At 41.2% G+C, this 18,430-nt stretch overlaps 1 protein-coding gene across 1 annotated transcript in view; it reads left to right on the plus strand.

The window, feature by feature from the left end:
• Positions 1 to 402: 402 nt before the first annotated feature.
• The window catches only part of HEMGN (hemogen), a 39,420-nt gene continuing 21,392 nt past the window's right edge, over positions 403 to 18,430 (plus strand). Inside the window, exons 1-3 of the mRNA XM_061201112.1 lie at positions 403 to 639; positions 4,158 to 4,276; positions 9,484 to 9,549. Coding sequence (XP_061057095.1) covers positions 4,201 to 4,276; positions 9,484 to 9,549 — 142 coding nt within the window. The 5' untranslated portion in view covers positions 403 to 639; positions 4,158 to 4,200. The remainder of the gene's footprint in view (positions 640 to 4,157; positions 4,277 to 9,483; positions 9,550 to 18,430) is intronic.

Genomic DNA, 18,430 nt, shown 5'->3' on the forward strand with positions numbered 1-18,430 from the left:
TATTGGGATCAGATTGAAGATTTTTGCTTGAAACTTGTTTTTCCAGCTACCACTATGGTAAGTAATGAGTTAATACTCATGACAAATACGAGTGTTAACTTTGCTCAGTGTTTTTCCCTTTTTAGAGACGGACTCTAGTAATGTGGGAATCCACTCCATCACTTACAGGCTGTGTGCTTTGGGACAAACCACATAACCTCTAGGAGCCTCAGGCTGCTTATTTCGGGACTGTTGTGAGGATTAGACAAGATCCTGTGGTTGAAGCTCCTACCTGGCGCCGTGCCTGGCACTCTCTCTGTGCCCCAGTCACAGTCACTGCAAGGCAGAGTCCCTCCCTTCTAAGCAGAGGCCCAGAGCTTGCTAGCCTCCTCAGGGGTTGGCGAAGTTCTGCTGTGGCCATTAGTCTTCCACTTCTGCTCCATGCCCTTCATCTCCTGTAGTTACCTTGCCCTTTTGGCTGAGGGACGGGCTCACCTCAAACCAATGTAAGTTGTTTATTTATTTATTTTTATTTTTTCTTTTTGGCTGCACCGAGTGGCTGGCGGGATCTTAGTTCCCCGACCAGGGATTGAACCCGGGCCACCACAGTGAAAGCGCTGAGTCCTAACCACTGGACCGCCAGGGAATTCTCTAATCAATGTAAGTTTTGACTTTCAAAAGGGGTGGACTCATTTTCTGTTTCATGCAGGCCTTGGTCTCTCTTGAGTAACTGAGAACATACTCCTGGAAAATATCTGTGTGGCCCCGCGGTGTTGGACATCCCTCTCCTCCATAATTAGCCAGCATCCCCGCCATCTGGACTCACTCATACCTCACAGGGATTTCCTTGTCCACACAGAACTAAGATTGATCCAAGAGCCCTGCTCCTGCTGACCGAACTCTACCATCTGTTCTCAAGCTTGCTTTGCCAGCTCCTGCCCAGCCAGGGGCCCCTCAGTGGGCATGCAAGGTGGTTTGTGTGCACCCTAATTTGCTAGTGTCTTATTTTGGTAAAGGCCCAAAGTCCCAAATACCCTCACACTCTGCTTCTTCCTTGAAAAGCAGGGCAGCTGGCTTCCTGATTTCTTTATGTTTATTTATGCACGCACTACAGAAAACTTGGAAACTATACTTAACCAGAAAAAAAAAAAAAGAAGAAGAAAGAAAAAGAAAAGAAAAATCTCAGTTCAGAGCTAAACACTGCTCACGTTTTGGTGTCTATTCTTCCAGTCTTTTCTCTACACACATATGGCACTTTCTCAAGTCTCAGATTGCCAGAAGCATCATCTCATTAATAACAGCTTTTCAGGCAGGCAGGGAGGGGGGAATTTAATGAACATTAAATATTCATATTGATTGTAAGAGACATTTTTATTTCAGAAGTAGTAAGTGGTGGAAAAAAAGTATCATAGTACCTAGGAAATACTGTGTATATTACATTAAAAAAATTTTAAGTGGGATACTATAACCTGCTTTTTTCAGTTAACATATTATGAACATATTTCCATACCATTGAATAGTCTTTTACAATATATATTCCTTGAGGACATTCTACAAAATGAAAATAGCTTTTCTTTTTCTGAATATAAAGACAATATATATTCATGTAGCAAATGCATAAAATGCACCAAAAGTATAAAGAAGAAAATACAAGCCAGCTAAAATCCCATTACCTAACAGCAACCACTGTTAACATTTTTGTTAACAGTGAGGTATTTCTATGAATGTAGAGGCATAAGTAAAATATATTATATAAGTGGAATACTACTATAAAGAGCGCTTTGTAACATGCTTTTATTTTTCACTTAGCAGTAGGTCACAGGAATTGCTCCAAGTCAATAAATCATTTCATCATTTTTAAAGTCTGCATCATATTTCATTGTACAGATGAAATTGTAGCACAATTTATTCACCTAGTCTTCTACTGATAGACATTTAGGTTACTTCCAGTTGTTCACCATTATACATAACATCTTTGTACAGTTATCTCCTTGAAATAAATGCCTAGAAGTACAACTCCTGAATCAGAGTACATATTTTTCAAATCGGATATACATGGCAAATTGCCCTTCAGACGCTGTTCCTCTTTTATGCTCCCATTAGCAGTGTGTAAGACTTCCCCTCAGTCTTGCCTAAACTGGGTATTATCTTTTAAAAATCTTTGTCAATCATTTTTCAACTAATGTCAAGGTTGAAAACCTAAGGATGCCAAGACAATTCAATGTGAAAGAATAGTCTTTTAAACAAAATGTGCTTGGACTCATATAGCCATATGCAAAAGAAAGAAGTTGAACCTCTGCCTCACACCATATATAAAAATTAACTCAAAATGGACCATAGACTTAAATACAAGAGCTGGAACTATAAGACTCAGGAAACCTAGGAGTAAATCTTCATGACCTTGCATTAGGCAAAGCTTTCTTAGATATGAAACCAAAAGCACAGCAAGCCAAAGAAGAAAGAGATAAATTGGACTTAATCAAAATTTAAAACTTTCGTGCTTCAAATGATACCATCAAGAAAGTGAAAAGACAATGCATGGAATGAGAGAAAATATTTGTGAATCATATATTTAATAAGGGACTTGTATCCAGAATAGATAAAGAACTATTAGAGCTCAACAACAAAAAGACAACCCAATTAAAAATGGGCAGAGAATTTGAATAGACATTTCTCCAAAGAAGATATACAAATGGCCAATAAGCACAAAAAGAAGCTTAATGTTGTTAGGCATTCGGGAAATGAAAATCAAAACCACAATGAGATACCACTTTGCACTTAACTAGGATGGCTATAATTAAAATGATGGACAACAAGTGTTGGTGAGGATGTGGAAAAATTGGAACCCTTGTGCATTGCTTGTGAGAATGTAAAATGGTGCAGCTGCTGTGGAAAACAGCTTGGCAGTTCCTCAAAAAGTTAAACATAGAGCCAGCAGTTTCACTGTTAGTTATATACCCAAGAGAATAGAAATATATGTCCATACGAAATTTGTACCTGAATGTTTACAGCAGCATTATTCATAATTATCATAAACTGGAAACAACCGAAATGTCCACAAACTGGACGTTTTGGTTGTTTATCCATCACAGAATAGATAAATAAAATGTAGTATATACATACAATGGAATTTTTTTCAGACATGAGAAGGAATGAAGTACTGATACGTGCTTCAACATGGATGAACCTTAAAAATATTATGTTAGCTGAAAGAAGTCAGGCAAGATGACCACATAGTGTATGATTCCATTTATATGGAATGTCTAAAAAAAGCAAATCCATAGAGACAGAAAATAGATTAGTGGTCGCCAAGGGCTGGGAGTAATAGGGAGTGACTTCTAATGAGTATGGGGTTTCTTTTTGGGATAACAGGAATGCTCTGGAATTTGATAGTAGTGATGGTTGCACAACTCTCTGAACATACTAAAAACTACTGAATTGTACACTTTAGAAGTGAACTTTATGGTAACTGAGTTACATCTCAATAAAACTGTAAAAATTTTTTATCAATTAGGTAAGTTGACAATGATATCTCATTTTTACTTTAATTTGTACTTGTTTATATAACTAATGGGACTGAATATTTTTTCAGGTATTTATAAGGTATTTGTTTTCCTTTATAAGTCACCTGTTTATGTCCTGTTGGTATTTTAAAATTATTTATTAATAAGTGCTCTGTATATATTAAGAATATTAACCCTTAGTCTGACATTCATGTTCAAACTATGTTCCCCACTTGTTGTTTGCTTTTAAAATTTTATTTATGTATGTATATATACATACACAAACACACATACTGGGGAGGGTGATGAAGAAAAATTTCAAATTTTTATTTAGGATAAAATTGATCTTTATGGTTATTGCTCTCATGTCATGAGAGCCTTTCCCACCCCAAGACTATATCAATATTCACCTATATTTTCATCTGATACTTCTGGTTTCATTTTTATTTTATGTGAAATTCTATATAGATTAATATTTTAATGTATGCCTTGAAGTAAAGGTCTAATTTTCTTTATTTTTAATGGTTAGCTACTTGTCCCAATACCATGTGTTAAATAATCATCTTTCCCACAATGAACATGAAATGTGACCCTTAACACATACTAAGTTCTTACATATTCTTAAGTCTATTTCTGGACCTCCTTCTCTGTTCACTTATTTTTCTATCTCACCAGTACCCCTCTGGGACAGTTTAGTAAATGGAAAGCCAGTGGACAAATGACAGAAGACCAGAAGTTTGTTCTCTGGAGACATGGGCTCAGAGCGGCACTGGACTCGGGGACACCAGGCCCAGGTGAGAGTGCATCTCCATTAACCATGTAGAAGTGGAGAACATACCGTTCAGAATGCACAGTGCCACCACTAGTCCTATGCTACCCTCCATATTATCTCCCTCCCTATTTATTATCATTCTTCCCCCGAAGAATACACAGTTGACCCTTTTTTTTTTTGCCTCACTATGCGGTGTGTGGGATCTTAGTTCCCTGACAGGGATTGAACCTGTGCCCCCTGCAGTGGAAGTGTGGAGTCTTAACCACTGGACAGCCAGGGAACTCCCCACACTTGACCCTTGAACAATGCAGGTTCATACTGTGGGGGACCACTTATACGTGAATTTTTTTTCAATAAATACAAATTACAGTCCTATACAATATAAGGTTCATTGAATCCGTGCATGCAGATTGGATGTGGAGGGCCGACTGTAAAGTTATACATGGATTTTCAACTTCAGGGAGGATTGGCAACCCTAGCCCTTGTGTTGTTCAAGAGTCAACTGTACCATCAGTCAAGATGTAAAATGATATCAGAAGGATTTCTGGTTAGTCATGATGGATTTAACTCATATGCTTATCTCCACATCCTCCCAAATCCTTAAAAGGATTTAAAGATAAAGTTGAGGAAATTTTCCCAGCAAGTAGAACAAAAAGATAATGAAATATACTAAAGGACAAATAAAATCAAAGGATCAGTCCAGGAGGTCCAATAACCGACTAATCAGAGTTCAAGAAAGAGAGAAAAAATAAAATGAAGGGAATTCAGTAGAAGTCTACATCCCAAATGGTAAGATACCCCTCCAACTCCCCTTTCCCCACTTAGTTCCAGAATGCTAATAGCTAATCTCCAAAGGCAGGAGATAGGAGGATTCTTTTCTGAGGAAAGTGACTGGTTTATTTTTTTAAATTATTTAATTATTTATTTATTTTTGGCTGCGTTGGGTCTTCGTTGCTGTGTGTGGGCTTTCTCTAGTTGCGGTGAGCGGGGGCTACTTTTCGTAGAGGTGCACGGGCTTCTCATTGCGGTGGCTTGTCTTGCTGCAGAGCACGGGCTCTAGGCACACAGGCTTCAGTAGTTGTGGCTCGCTGGCTCTAGAGCGCAGGTTTAGTAGTTGTGGTGCATGAGCTTAGTTGCTCCGCGGCATGTGAGATCTTCCCGGCCCAGGGATTGAACCCATGTCCCCTGCATTGGCAGGCAGATTCTTAACCACTGCACCACGAGGGAAGTCCAAAGTGACTGGTTTAAGAGTGAACATCTAAGATAACCAAATTTCTTTTATTTTAGCTATAATTTCCAAGGGCTCTTTTTTGTCTTTATAATTATTCATTTTTCATAGCATCCTGTTTTTATTTCATTGATGTAACATCTCTTCTCTTTGAGAAGATAAAGTTTTATTCTGATATCTGAATTGTCTCCATTTTCTCCAAGTTCCTTTTTACTAACTCAGATTTTTGGCTCTAGTGTTAGAGTCTGTTAACCCAAAACAATAAAACAGCTGGTTATTTTACCAGCAAAACGAGTTTATTTGGGAGCAGCAAAGAATTGCAACTCAGGACACACAACTATGGTGAACCACATGCAAGTCCAGTTAAGAAAAAGAAAGGAGACTCTTTTATAGAAGAGAAGGGGAAATTGGGAGGGGCTGTTAAAAACAAAAAGTCCATTGGAGGAAACTGGGACTTTGAAGTATAGTGGCCTTTCACTGGCTGAGCTGTTATCAGGCAAGGAGAAATCTTTCTTCCTCCCAAGGTGGTATAGTAGTGTCACTTCTTGCTAGAGATGCAAGGTAGGTCTCTACCTGTCAGGATCTCTATGGATGTTGCGTGGTATGTACATGAGAGCTCCCCCTCTGGCCTCCCAGCTCCATTTTAGTGAGGTTTCCTTTTGTTAATTTTCACAAGTCTTTCCTGAGTATCTGACCATCCTTGTATGTCCGTTCATATTTATGAGAGAGGGGCTAAACAGATGACTGGAAACTCTGATGTACTGATAGGTCTTAGAGACTTGTGGGTATCACTCCATGGTGATCAGGAAGCAAGCAGGCATTTCCATTGAGAGACCTCCAAATGCCAGTATTTTCAGTACCTACGGCTGTAAAGGATGAAATTATCAGGCAATAATACAACACAATTCCTTTGGATTTCCAGGTTGAAATGGCCCATCAAGGCATATTATAATGAAAATCAGAAAACCAGAGATCCTGAAAGTGTCCTAAGAGAAAAAAGTCATAATGAAAGAGTCAAAAATCAAAATGGTATGAGACTTAATAGACCACAGGGAACTAGAAGACAGTGGAGGAATTGATGCCTTCTGAGGAAATTCTGAGGAAAAGGATCCTCCTCTTAGAACGTAACACACAGCCAAACTGTCATTCAAGAGTGAGAGTAGAATAAAAATATTTTCAGACATTCAAGATCTCAAAATATTAACCCTCCACGTACCCTCTCTCAGGAAGCTACTGGAGAATACCCTCCCTTAAGGGTAGCTGTAGTGGGCCTCGAGGACAACCCAATACAGATGGAAACAGGACAGGGGCTCCAGGAGGTATGCTGGAAAATAAACATGAAGATTACCTCCTGTGCAGCCACATTGAGAGGTGACTTTGCAGCTTTGACAGAGAAATGAAAACAATAAAAAGAGGTCATTCTTAACTCCAGGAAAAATAAAAAGTTGTACAAGAAATATAATTACAATATGTTATATGGCTCACCTGTAAACATTATGTAGTCACATAACATAAATAACCAACACTGAAAGGAGGTGGGAAGTCAAAGCTGTGTGGGAGTGAGGATCTGAGAGCTAAATCCTTATTTTTCATAGTAGGAAGTCAATAGTTATGTTCAAAAAACATTGGATGTAATATAACCACATTATTTACATAAAAGAAGGCAAACACCAGAGACGACAGCTAAAAGAATTGAAGTTGCTGTCTCTGGAGAAGAGGGAGGAAAGTGGGAGGGGCCAGGCAGGAGAATGCTGTTTTGGTAACAAGCTCTGTAGTAGTCTTTTTTGCGTTTAAAACTCTCTCCTTCTCCAATAAAGATGTTAAAAAAAAAACAAACAAAAACCCCACACCAACTCTCTTCTTGTATTACTCTGAAACAAATGACATTTAAATTAAAAAGCTTGCAAGCTGGCAGAGCTGGCTCCTGACAGTGGGTGTGGATGCTGGGAAAAGGTGTTCTGCCTGCCTGGGATCTATTCCGAAAGGGCTGGAGGTCCCCAGAGCACAGAGGACAGACGGTGTGGGAGGGGCCAAGGGCCTTCCCGCCTTTTCTGGGGCACTCTGCTTCTGGAGTGGGGGTGGGCGTGATAGGGGCTCAAAATTGGGTTGGATTTTCTTCATACAGCTGCAACATGCACTTTATAAGGGTAGAGATGTTGCCAAGACTCTGGCATTACATTTCTGTCAGATTTTGTACAGTGTTGGGAGATTCCTAATTTCCCGATTTCTTCAAATGTGTTTTATTTTTTATTTTTTTAACATCTTTATTGTAGTATAATTGCTTTACAATGGTGTGTTAGTTTCTGCTTTATAACAAAGTGAATCAGCTATACATATACATACATCCCCATATCTCCTCCCTCTTGCGTCTCCCTCCCACCCTCCCTATCCCACCCCTCTGATGTGTTTTAGAGAGAAGTTGAGAGAGGGCAGGGGGCCACTCAGAAGCCACTGTGTTTGGACATCTGGGTTCTTCTTTCTACAGCAGGCTGAGCAGGTCGGCCTCCCTCTCACTCTCTTTTTCTCCTCTCTCTTTCTCTCTCTCTTAAATTGAGGAATAATTACAGTAAAATGCACAGATGTTAAGCATATAGTTGGTGAGTTTTAACAAAGGTGTTCACCTGTGTAACCAACACCTCAATCAAGATAGAAAACACTGCTATCGCATCCCCCTGTATCCCTTCCAGTGCCCCATCAGAGGCAACCCTTGTTCTAAATTATATCCCCAAGAGACGATTTTGTGCGTTCTTGGACTTCATATGAATGAAATCATACACCTGTACTCTCGTGTGTCTGACTTCTTTCCCTCAACATATTTTTGAGATTCATCTGGGTTGTTGAATGCATCAGTAGCTTGTTTCATTTTATTGAAGGGTACGATTCCAGTGTATGAATAACATTGCTATTTATTTATTCATTTTCTTAACAAGTCTCTTCTTTCTCAAGACCAGCCTTGTTTCTGAGCTGGAGCAAGTCTTCTTTACATGACCCTTTTTACTAACACACTAATGAGGTTGTTTCCACTGAGTGGAGTTGAAAGATTAAAATTTAGGCTTTATGAAGGACCAGCATCATTTACACACATGTTATAAATGGAAATTGGATGTAATACATGCTCATTTAGGTTGAAGCTATTTGTGCACCAGGAGACCAATTAAAAGCCTGTGACAATAACCCAATGTGAGGTAACTGAAGTTTGCACCAGAGTTTTTGGTGTGAAAGGAGAAAGGGAGGAACAGATGGGATAAATATTTCACAGGAAAACTTGACAGGGCTTTGTGACAGATTAGCTGTATGGGATGAAGGGGCAGGATGAAACAAATGCTATTTCCAGGTGGACATCTGCCTGGTGGGTCCCTCTTCTCTTTCACCTTGGGCCAGTCACTCCCTCTGCAAGCTCTGTCCTGTTGGGAAGTTTAAGGAGCTCTGATTCAGTGGCTCAGCCTGCCTTCCATGCCCACTTGTACCTTTTATACACACCTCGGAGCTATTGAAAGGCATAGTGAAATTGCGGAAAGAACACTGAGTTTGGACTTGGTTAGTTTTTCATTCTTTCACTTGCCTAGGCTCCCTAAGTCTCGGTTTCCTCATAGGTGAAATGAAGGTGAGTAAATATCCCCACCCTACCAGATCGTTCTGAGAATCAGGGGAAGTGACTTCAAATTTCTTATAATGGTTCACAAGAAACTAATAAGAGAAATCGCCTGTAGGAGGGGGTAAGAGGGATGGGGGAAGAAGTGGGAGTGAAACTTTTAGTGAACACCTTTTTTTTTTTAACCGTGTCAGCATATTACCTTTTAAAAATAAAATCCTAAACAGAATCAAATAAGCTATCTCTACAAATGATTAGGCATTCTAGACTGCTGAAAAAGACATAGCCTGGCTACCTCCTGTCTGTGAGAATCTTGAGGTCCATTAGCCCAGAAGTCCTGTCACTCCAGGATAGCTGACAGTAGCAAATTATTTCACCTTAATGACAAAAAATGGGTTTTGTGTTTCAGTGAGAGAACTCTGCTCCAAGAGTAAAGAGATCTGGATCCTGGTCCTGGCTTTTCTGTGTCATTCAGGTGGGTTCCTTCTCTTCTCTGTGTCTTCTATTGAATGAAAGAGTAAGACCGCATGATCTTTGAGATGCTTCCAGCTCTGACTTGCTAGAATATAATGCTAACTTCTAAGCAACAGAGGGTCTCATAATGTGATATCTGTAAAGGATTTGCTGGTGACATTTTTGTATCTAAGACAGGAGCAGGGCAAAGAATCACGTGCTTCTCTTTTCACCTTTTATTTCCTTTGATACTGAAGTATCCAGAAGCAATGAGTCAAGTGGAGTGTGTTTTCCAGAAAAGAAAATTGAGCTGTGTTTCAGTAGAACCATTGGTGCAATCCCATTGCTGTTTGCTACTGACATTAGCCAAAGGGTGTATCAGTGGTATTTTATGTATACACGGCACTTTATATGGATAAAGTTATATCCACTTTATATGGATAAAGTGGATCCACTTTATATGGATATCCACTTTATATGGATAAAGTTCCTATTCAATGAATAGGAACTCAAAGATCATATAGTTCAAATTCTAACAAGACTCAAACAATGGCCTTTGGTGCCAAGGAACTCATCTCCTCCTGAGGTGCTTCATTCCGTTTTCATCTTGCTCAAATCATTAGGAAACTGTTCCTTAGGTTGAGCTGAAATCTTGACTTCATGATCACTATTAGTGCCAGCTTAGCTCTCTGGGGCTACAAACTACATCTATGTTCTCTCTGGCCAAGGTTGCAAACTGCTGAAATGCAGGCCAGTATTAGACCATGTCTTGTTGGCTCTTAATAGTGTTTAAAAATATCTCAATTAGTTTTCGACATTAAAACATCATGAGTTTTTTGTTTGTTTGTTTGTTTGTTTACATAAACTGTTTCTGACTTTTCTGGAAAGATCAAAAGATCTGTGCAGCTGCCTCCCCAATATGATTCTTCCCTTTTTAGTAAACAATTGAAAGCTTTGTTCCAGTCCCTATCCTCTCTGGCTCAACTTATGTGCTGTTGGGAGAGGCTGATCCCACCCCTGGTTCTAGAACAGGGCATGCAAACTAGTCCTAATTCATCAGCATAGCCCTACCTTTTGTCACCTTTGTTGATTCAGAAACAAGCACTGTTTCAAGACTGGGTTCCTTGGAAACAGAATCCGAGATGGAGAGCTGCATGCAGAAGGCTTACTGAGGAGTGTTCTTAGGACACACACCTATGGGGACCTGAAGAAGACAAGGGTGGGGGTGGAGAGAAGCCAACCAGCAAAGTAGGTGCAATGTAGTTACAACCAAAGCCTCAGCTGATCCCAGGAACTCAGGAATGGGGATGGCCCTTCAGAGTTGTCCCAAACTGAAGTAAGGGGGCCAGACATTTGTATTCCCACATCAGCCAGTCACAGGCCTCAGGCTGCACCCTGGAAGGGGGTGTAAAACCTTGGGGGAAGTGGTTTCCTAAGGCTGAGAGCAAGACTATTCCCAGCATCTGAGGGATGGATGTGTTCCCCCTGAAGAGGGGACCTGGGCCGAGCCCCATAGTATCTCCTACAGGCATAAGACTCAATCCAGATTAATAGAGATTTGCTAGGACTCCTGAGAAAGAGGCTTCCAGAATTGACCTGTATCTCTCTGGATATGGGCAAGGAGCTCTGGGACTTGTCCTTAGCCATCTCACATCAAGGTCAGCTTTGATAACACTGGTGCTCTGCTGAATCAAACCAACCCTGAAGCTTAAATTACCTGGACTTTTAGTGTGAGCTTCATCGTTAAGTCAGTTTTCTGGTTGTGTTTTAATTACTTACAAATGAACATACTTTGACACATTCTGCATTGCAGAGCTACATTCCCTGGCAATATCCCGCTGAATAGCAGCTGCCTCCCTTTAAGATGGGTCACTTGGTTTCCAGTTTACTAGTGCCCACTTGGCTTTTAGAGGTGGTAGCAGAGAGCTAAATCCTAATCTTCTAATAATATGAAGTCAATAGATAATGTCTAAAGTGGAAAAACCAAGACATAGAACAGAGCATGTGTCTATAAATATGAGGTAAACATCAGAAGAAATAGATAAAAGTGTTGGCAGTAGTTGCCTCTGGGGAGCTCTGTCAGGGTGGGATGGGACAAGACACTGCAACTGGTTTTTGTGGGAAGCTTTGAAGTGCTCTTTGATTTGAAACCCTGTGTATCCCCGGTTGATAATGCATGCCCTGGGGCATCTTGCCCTGCTCTGGGACTCTCCCATCTCCTAGTTCTCTTGCCTTCCTCTGGCCTTTCTTCTGGGTAGGGGGTTTCCTAAATGCTGGTTGATAATCATCTTAAGCTACCCTTTCTCTCTTTATTATCTTATGCATTCTATCCACTCCTGGGAGACTTTGTTCCCTACTCCTGATCTCTCCTCTTTAGCTCCTGATCCATATTTCTTCCACAGGATCACCTTGGAATTCCCCTGCCCTATTTCCAACTTGCATGAGGAGGTAACCAAGGTCTCTCCTAGCTCTAACATGCTATGAGGTCTGAAAAATTATATGGAAACATTTAACAAGTCATAAGAATGGATCTCTTTCATTTACTTAATATTATTCGCCATTTTTTTCTTTTGTCATGTTGACTGAAAAAATGCACAACCTAAAAGTTGAGAATTATGTTTTATTTGGCTAACAAAACTGAGGATGAAAGCCTAGGACGAAACCTCTCAGATAGCTCTGAGAGACTGCTCTGAGGAGGTAAGGGAGGAGCCGGGATATATAGGAGTATTTGCAGCAAAGAGCAGGTAGTCAGAACTCCAAAAGATGACGTTTTTCTTTTTAATTCTTTATTTATTTATTTATTTATTTATTTATTTTTGGACTGTTTTTTACTGTGGTAAAATTTATATAACATAAAGTTCACCATTTTAACCATTTAAAAATATACAATTCAGTAGCATTTAGTTATGAAACCACCACCACTACTTAGTTCCAGAACATTTTCATCACCCCGAGGGAAACCCCATATCCATTAAGCAGTCACTCCACCTTCTGGCCTCCCCTCACCCTGGGCAACTCCTTATCTGCCTTCTGTCTCTATAGATTTGCCTATTTTGGACACTTCATATAAGTTGAGTCATATAATTTGTTGTCTTTCAATACTATGAAAAAGCCAAGTAACATCTTAATATTATTATGAAAATAATTTTGATCTTATGGACCTCCTGGAAGAGTATCAGGATGCCCCAGAGGTCTGCAGAGCAGACTTTGAGAACTGCTGGTCTAGGTCATCCAAGGTGTGGGGCACCAGCCAGCTCCCCATTACAGCTTCTCTCCCAGCACAAGGTGATTGTCATGTCCCCACGTCCAACCTGAGGCCTCCACACCTCAGCTTCTCATTTCCCGTGAAAACTCGGTCAGCCACTTCCTGCAAAGTTGAGATTACAATGGATTCACATTCAAACTGCCCGGAGGAACCAAACAACCAAATGGGGACACATTTTTATAAGTTATAAATCTGAATGTGGTAAGAAACTATACCACAAACTGGTTTCCAGTAAAATTCTGATCACTTCCTGCCACTGTCATTACATTTTATAATCACAGTAATTATCTTTTACCTGTGATGAGAGTTGTCATGTACTTTTGAATATCAATCAGCAGCCATAAATTGCTAGCCCCTTTTTCCTCTGATGATCACAGCTTATTTTATTCTTCAAGTATTCTTCTCAGAGTAATCAGCACGCTTATTATACAGCATATTCAAATGTGAGACCCATTTGCTCAGGAGCTAAAATTATGTTGCCATTCTGCTTGGTGCTAGAGGTTCTGTGCTCGAAACCGGTTTCCCACATACAAGGAGCCCCCGTTATTTAACGAGAATGTGAGCTAGAATGAGGAGTTAACACTTAATATAGAACCTGGAAGCTAAATGGGGTCAGCACGTATGGGGCCTACACATTTTGAATTAGCTATCCATCACTGCGGAGACAATCAATATTTGAGCAGACTGGCTTTGGGGCATGTTTAACATCGTTTTTCCAGGGTCTCTACCAAACTCTGCCTCTGCAGGTTAAACTGCCCAAATCACAGCTCTGACAACTGGAAACATTTTCCTCATACTGAGCTGAAATCTGCTAGAGTTTTTGCTCGTTTTTTTTTTTTAAATTTCTTTCTATCTTTCACTCGTTTGTTTTTGCTCTGCCCTCTGGAGCCACGTAAAGCATGTCTGCTTTCCGTTCTGTGACTGCCCTTTAGAGATTTAGGACAGTGACCTTGTCCCCATGGTCTGCTCTTGTAAGGCTCAATTGTCCCAGGTCCTTATAGGACAGGTTACCAGTCCCTTTACCACTGTGGTCATTCAGCTTGTCAATGTTCACCCTTTAAAAAAAGAGTGAGGTGCTCAGAATCTGAAACAGTGATCAACGTGTGGTCTGGTCAGGGTGGAAATGAGCAGGTTTCTGTTGGATGTGAATTCTCTTGTTGGATATGATTCTATTAGTGCTTTCCAAGAGGATATTGCCTTTCTCGTTATCCATTACTGATTCCTAATTAGCTAAAACTACCAAGTCTTCTAAGCCATATATTGGTACTTAGGCAATTAGCAGGATCTGAGATTTGTCACCATTACATTGCATCCTGTTAAATTTGGCCCAATGGTTTGGCCTATCAAGACCCTTTTTTGTATCCTGAATCTATCCTTTCCATCCACAGGTGTAATCAATCGATCAATATTGCTATCTGTATATAAATCAAAGTTTAAAAAGCCTGATAGAAAAGGCCTCAGGATGGATTCCTTCACCTATTTCCAGAGACCTCAAATCAAAGTATTTGTTCGACCAGTTATAACCCTCCCTCCCCAGCCCCAATACACACACCTCCATCCTCCAACTGTTCCATCCTCTAACTCAAGCTGTCAGGGAGGGAAAACACCAAAGAATATTCCAGGTTACTAACTAGCTGGTTAAAGTGGCCTAGAAAAGAAACTGAGGAAAAGAAGGGAGGGAGAGGATAAGGCCTGGTGGAGAGCCCAACGTGGCAGGACAGGTTCTTTGAAGTTACTTCCTCTAGGCCCACACTCCAGCACAGGTTGGGGAGGTATTAAGGTATGAGTCAAATGGAAGATAGTCCAGGGTTCTGCTGTGATGAGAGAGAGAGGAAATCAATAACCAGGAAATAGGACCAATGTTGGAAGCTAGAAGATAGTCAATTAGTATATCAACCTGGAGGGACTAGGCAGAAGAGAACAGAGACAGGTGTGGAGAACGAAGAAAAGAATAAGCGTGGGAAACAGAATCTAGGCTTGCTAAGTGGGCTTCAGAGCTGTGCTGTTCAACATGGTAGCCACTAGCTACAGGTGGCTATTTTAATTTAAATTCATAAAAATTAAATTAAAAAATCAGTTTCTGGGACTTCCCTGGTGGCGCAGTGGTTAAGAATCCGCCTGCCAATGCAGGGGACATGGGCTCGAGCCTTGGTCTGGGAAGATCCCACATGCCGCAGAGCAACTAAGCCTGTGCGCCACAACTACTGAAGCCCGCGCACCTAGAGCCCGTGCTCTGCAACAAGAGAAGCCACCGCAATGAGAAGCCCGCGCACCGCAACGAAGAGTAGCCACCGCTCTCCAAAACTAGAGAAAGCCTGCACAGAGCAACAAAGACCCAATGCAGCCAAAAATAAATAAATAAATAAATAAATACATAAATTTTAAAATAACATTAAAAAAAATCAGTTCCTCCGTCACATTAGCCACATTTACAGTGTTCCATAGTCACATGTGGCTAGTGGCTACCATATTGGATCATACAGAAGAACATTCCCATCATTGTGGAAAGTTCTATTGGACAGCTCTGCTCTAGAACATTCTAGGTGTACTTCTAAAAAAGGGCCAAACCAGGTAGGATATCATTTTAATGTGCGTATTTTTCCTTTGCTTTCTTCAAGACCCAGCTCATATATCAATTCTTCTGGGAATTCGCCACATGTGTGGTCTGTGACGGTATGCTATAGGCAGACAAGCATTCTGAGCTATGCAGTTCTTTGTGGTAATGTGTGAATCTAGATAGGACTTAGTATGGAGATCCTGGCATAGCTATTTGTCAATCCTCAACCAAAATGTGGCCTTTTTCCATCTGGGGAAGGCATCCTCCTTGACAAAGCAATTAGCTTTGGGGCAGGAGGGAAAGGAGGGAGACACTGGCCTAGCCAGCCAGATCTGCTGAATCCACCTCTGTAGCTGTAAAAATAATTTGTAATAAAAGCTTTTGACCTCCTGTCCATAAACATTACATAGGCCATCTCGGCCAGGCCATCAAGAAATGGAAGTCAGGGTGTGATTTGCTTGATACAAGATATCTTGTCATCTTACCTGTGGACCCTCACTAAATTTTCAGTCTGCTGTCTTTCTCTTTCAGTTTTCTGTGCTGGAGCTCTTAGAATTTCTCATAATAAGATCTGTCATTTCTACCTTCTAGATCTCTCTAGAATCTGTCCTTTCCTTTAATACCCTCAGTGAATTTATCTTCTTTCTCCTTTCCCACCCAGCCCCCATATTGTCACCTAAATGCTCTAAGAACATTACCTGATTATGGCATTCTCCCCCCTAAAACCCCTCAGTGGCTCCCCATGACATCATAAAAACCTCTCCTTGGGCCCCCAGCTACCTCTCTGGTTTCAGGACTTTCCATTCCCTGGTGTGTAGCACACATTCCAGCTTCTCTGTTACTGTGCCCAGAACCAAGATGCCTTTTCACATCCCTGTGCCTTTGTATACTCGCACCTCCCTCTGTCTGAAATGCATCCCCCACCACCTTTAATCCCCCTGGAGAATTTCTACACCCTTGTTAAGGTAACATTTAAATCTTATCTCTTCTGAGAAGCCCAGCCTGAGCCCTCAGACAGACTTAAGTGATCCGTCAACTGTGCCCAAATGCTGTGTGGGCTTTGGTCATAACCCAGTCTGTATATGACACTCATGAGTCTGTTTCTCCCACTAAACTGTGAGGTCTCAAGGGCAGGCAGCACATCTGACTCATCTCTTACCCACTGTGGCAAGCACAGGACCTGACTCACAACAAACACTTACTAAATGCCTGTTAGAATGAACAATAATCTGTGCCATTATGAGGTTCTGCTATGAGGGTCCTCTGTGTGGAGCTGCCGTGCTCCTTAGGGTTCACCGTTGCTGATAGAGGCCTAGGGCCAAGTGGCACTGGTAGCTGAGGATGTGCAGAAAAGCAAAAGGCCTGCAGCTGCTCCCACTGAAAGCCTCCCTGTATGCGTGCAGCTCATTCCCACTCAGACTTTGCGACTCGCACAAGCGCATTCCTTGTCTTTCATGAAAAAAACACAGGACCCCTTGGAGAATGTTCCTGTAGGGACCCATCTGTGGGTAATTCTATGGGGGAGAATTATGGGCAAGGGGGAGAAACATCTTAATAGAATGGAGAGGGATGAAACATTGCTACTCTTGCTTAGCATGGGGATGTCGCTGGAGGGGAATGTAGGAGCTGGTAGCAACACTTCTTATGTTTTAGAAAGTACAGCATACCCTGTGGTTACCAAAACCTTCCACTTTTATCATCTTCTTGAGCCTGTTATCCACCCTGAGGGGCAGGCAAGACAGAGCTGGGGTTATTTGTAGATAAGGAAACTAATATCCAGAGAGGTGAAGTGACTTGCCCAAGGTCATGTTTTGAGCAAAGGCCCACAAAAATGAAGTGACTTTCCCAGGGTTGTGAAGTAATAATCAGAACTATAACATATGGGGTTACTTGTAAAAATTTCTGCGGGTTTTAAACTATTTATTTATTTATTTTGGCTGCGTTGGGTCTTCGTTGCTGCACATAGGCTTTCTCTAGTTGAGGCAAGCGGGGGCTACTCTTCGTTGCGGTGCGCAGGCTTCTCTTGCTGCAGAGCACGGGCTCTAGGAGCGTGGGCTTCAGTAGTTGTGGTACGCAGGCTCAGTAGTTGTGGCTCGCGGGCTTAGTTGCTCCGCGGCACGTGGGATCTTCCCGGACCAGGAAGAACCTGTGTTCCCCTGCATTGGCAGGTGGATTCTTAACCACTGCGCCACCAGGGAAGTCCCTCTGTGGGGTTTTCTTTAATAAAATTTTTGAAATCAGAAACATTTTCTAGTAAATTGAGTCCACACAGGGCTTTCAGACATTTCTTGGGAAATTTGACTAGATGACATTAAAGAGTTCTTCCAGCAGTGAAATTCTATGAAATTTAGTGTTTACTGTGTCCCAGGTTGACTTAACTCCATAAAGTACAATTACCAGTTTGCAAGTAATTTACAAAACAAATAGCTCTCCTGCCCAGTCAAGCATGGCTGTCTGATTTACTAGAAAGTCTCAAGCCCATTACTTACTTATTGTATCACCTACTCATCAATCTATTCTTTCCACTCCTACTCCCTATACTGTAGCAACTCTATTACTTGATCAATTGTTCACTTCCTCTGTCAGAGATAACTAGGATTTAGAGCTAAAGGCATAATTTCTATATAAGACCAGAAAGCAGAACTATTGTGTCTTATTGAGATCTTAATTTAATTCCCATTAAAGGGGAATTGAACTGACTGGATTAGTGAAGTTTCATTCTACTCATTCCTCCTCAGAGAGATGACTGAATCCATGTGGGTGCCATATTTGGTAGTGGGATATGGGAATGGAGTTTTCCATAGATCAGGGTAGGAGTAGGATTTTCTAGAAAGGAAAATCGGTCTTGGTTGGATGGACCAAGTTATTTAAATTCTGCCTGATAATTCTGTCCAGTCTCTTTGCATGAGCGCAAAGTATTGTACACCCATCTGAACTGGGTAGAAACAGAAGTTAATAGCAGCTCTGTGGAAATAGATACCCTACTTATCTTCTGATCCAGGAGTCCAGGCTCTATCTGCTGCACCACACACTCTTCAGGGTGATAATTGCTCCTATTAGTTAGTGTTTCCTGAGAAGTGA

This window comes from Eubalaena glacialis, chromosome 9, assembly GCF_028564815.1.
Source record: "Eubalaena glacialis isolate mEubGla1 chromosome 9, mEubGla1.1.hap2.+ XY, whole genome shotgun sequence".
Classification (NCBI taxonomy): domain Eukaryota; kingdom Metazoa; phylum Chordata; class Mammalia; order Artiodactyla; family Balaenidae; genus Eubalaena; species Eubalaena glacialis.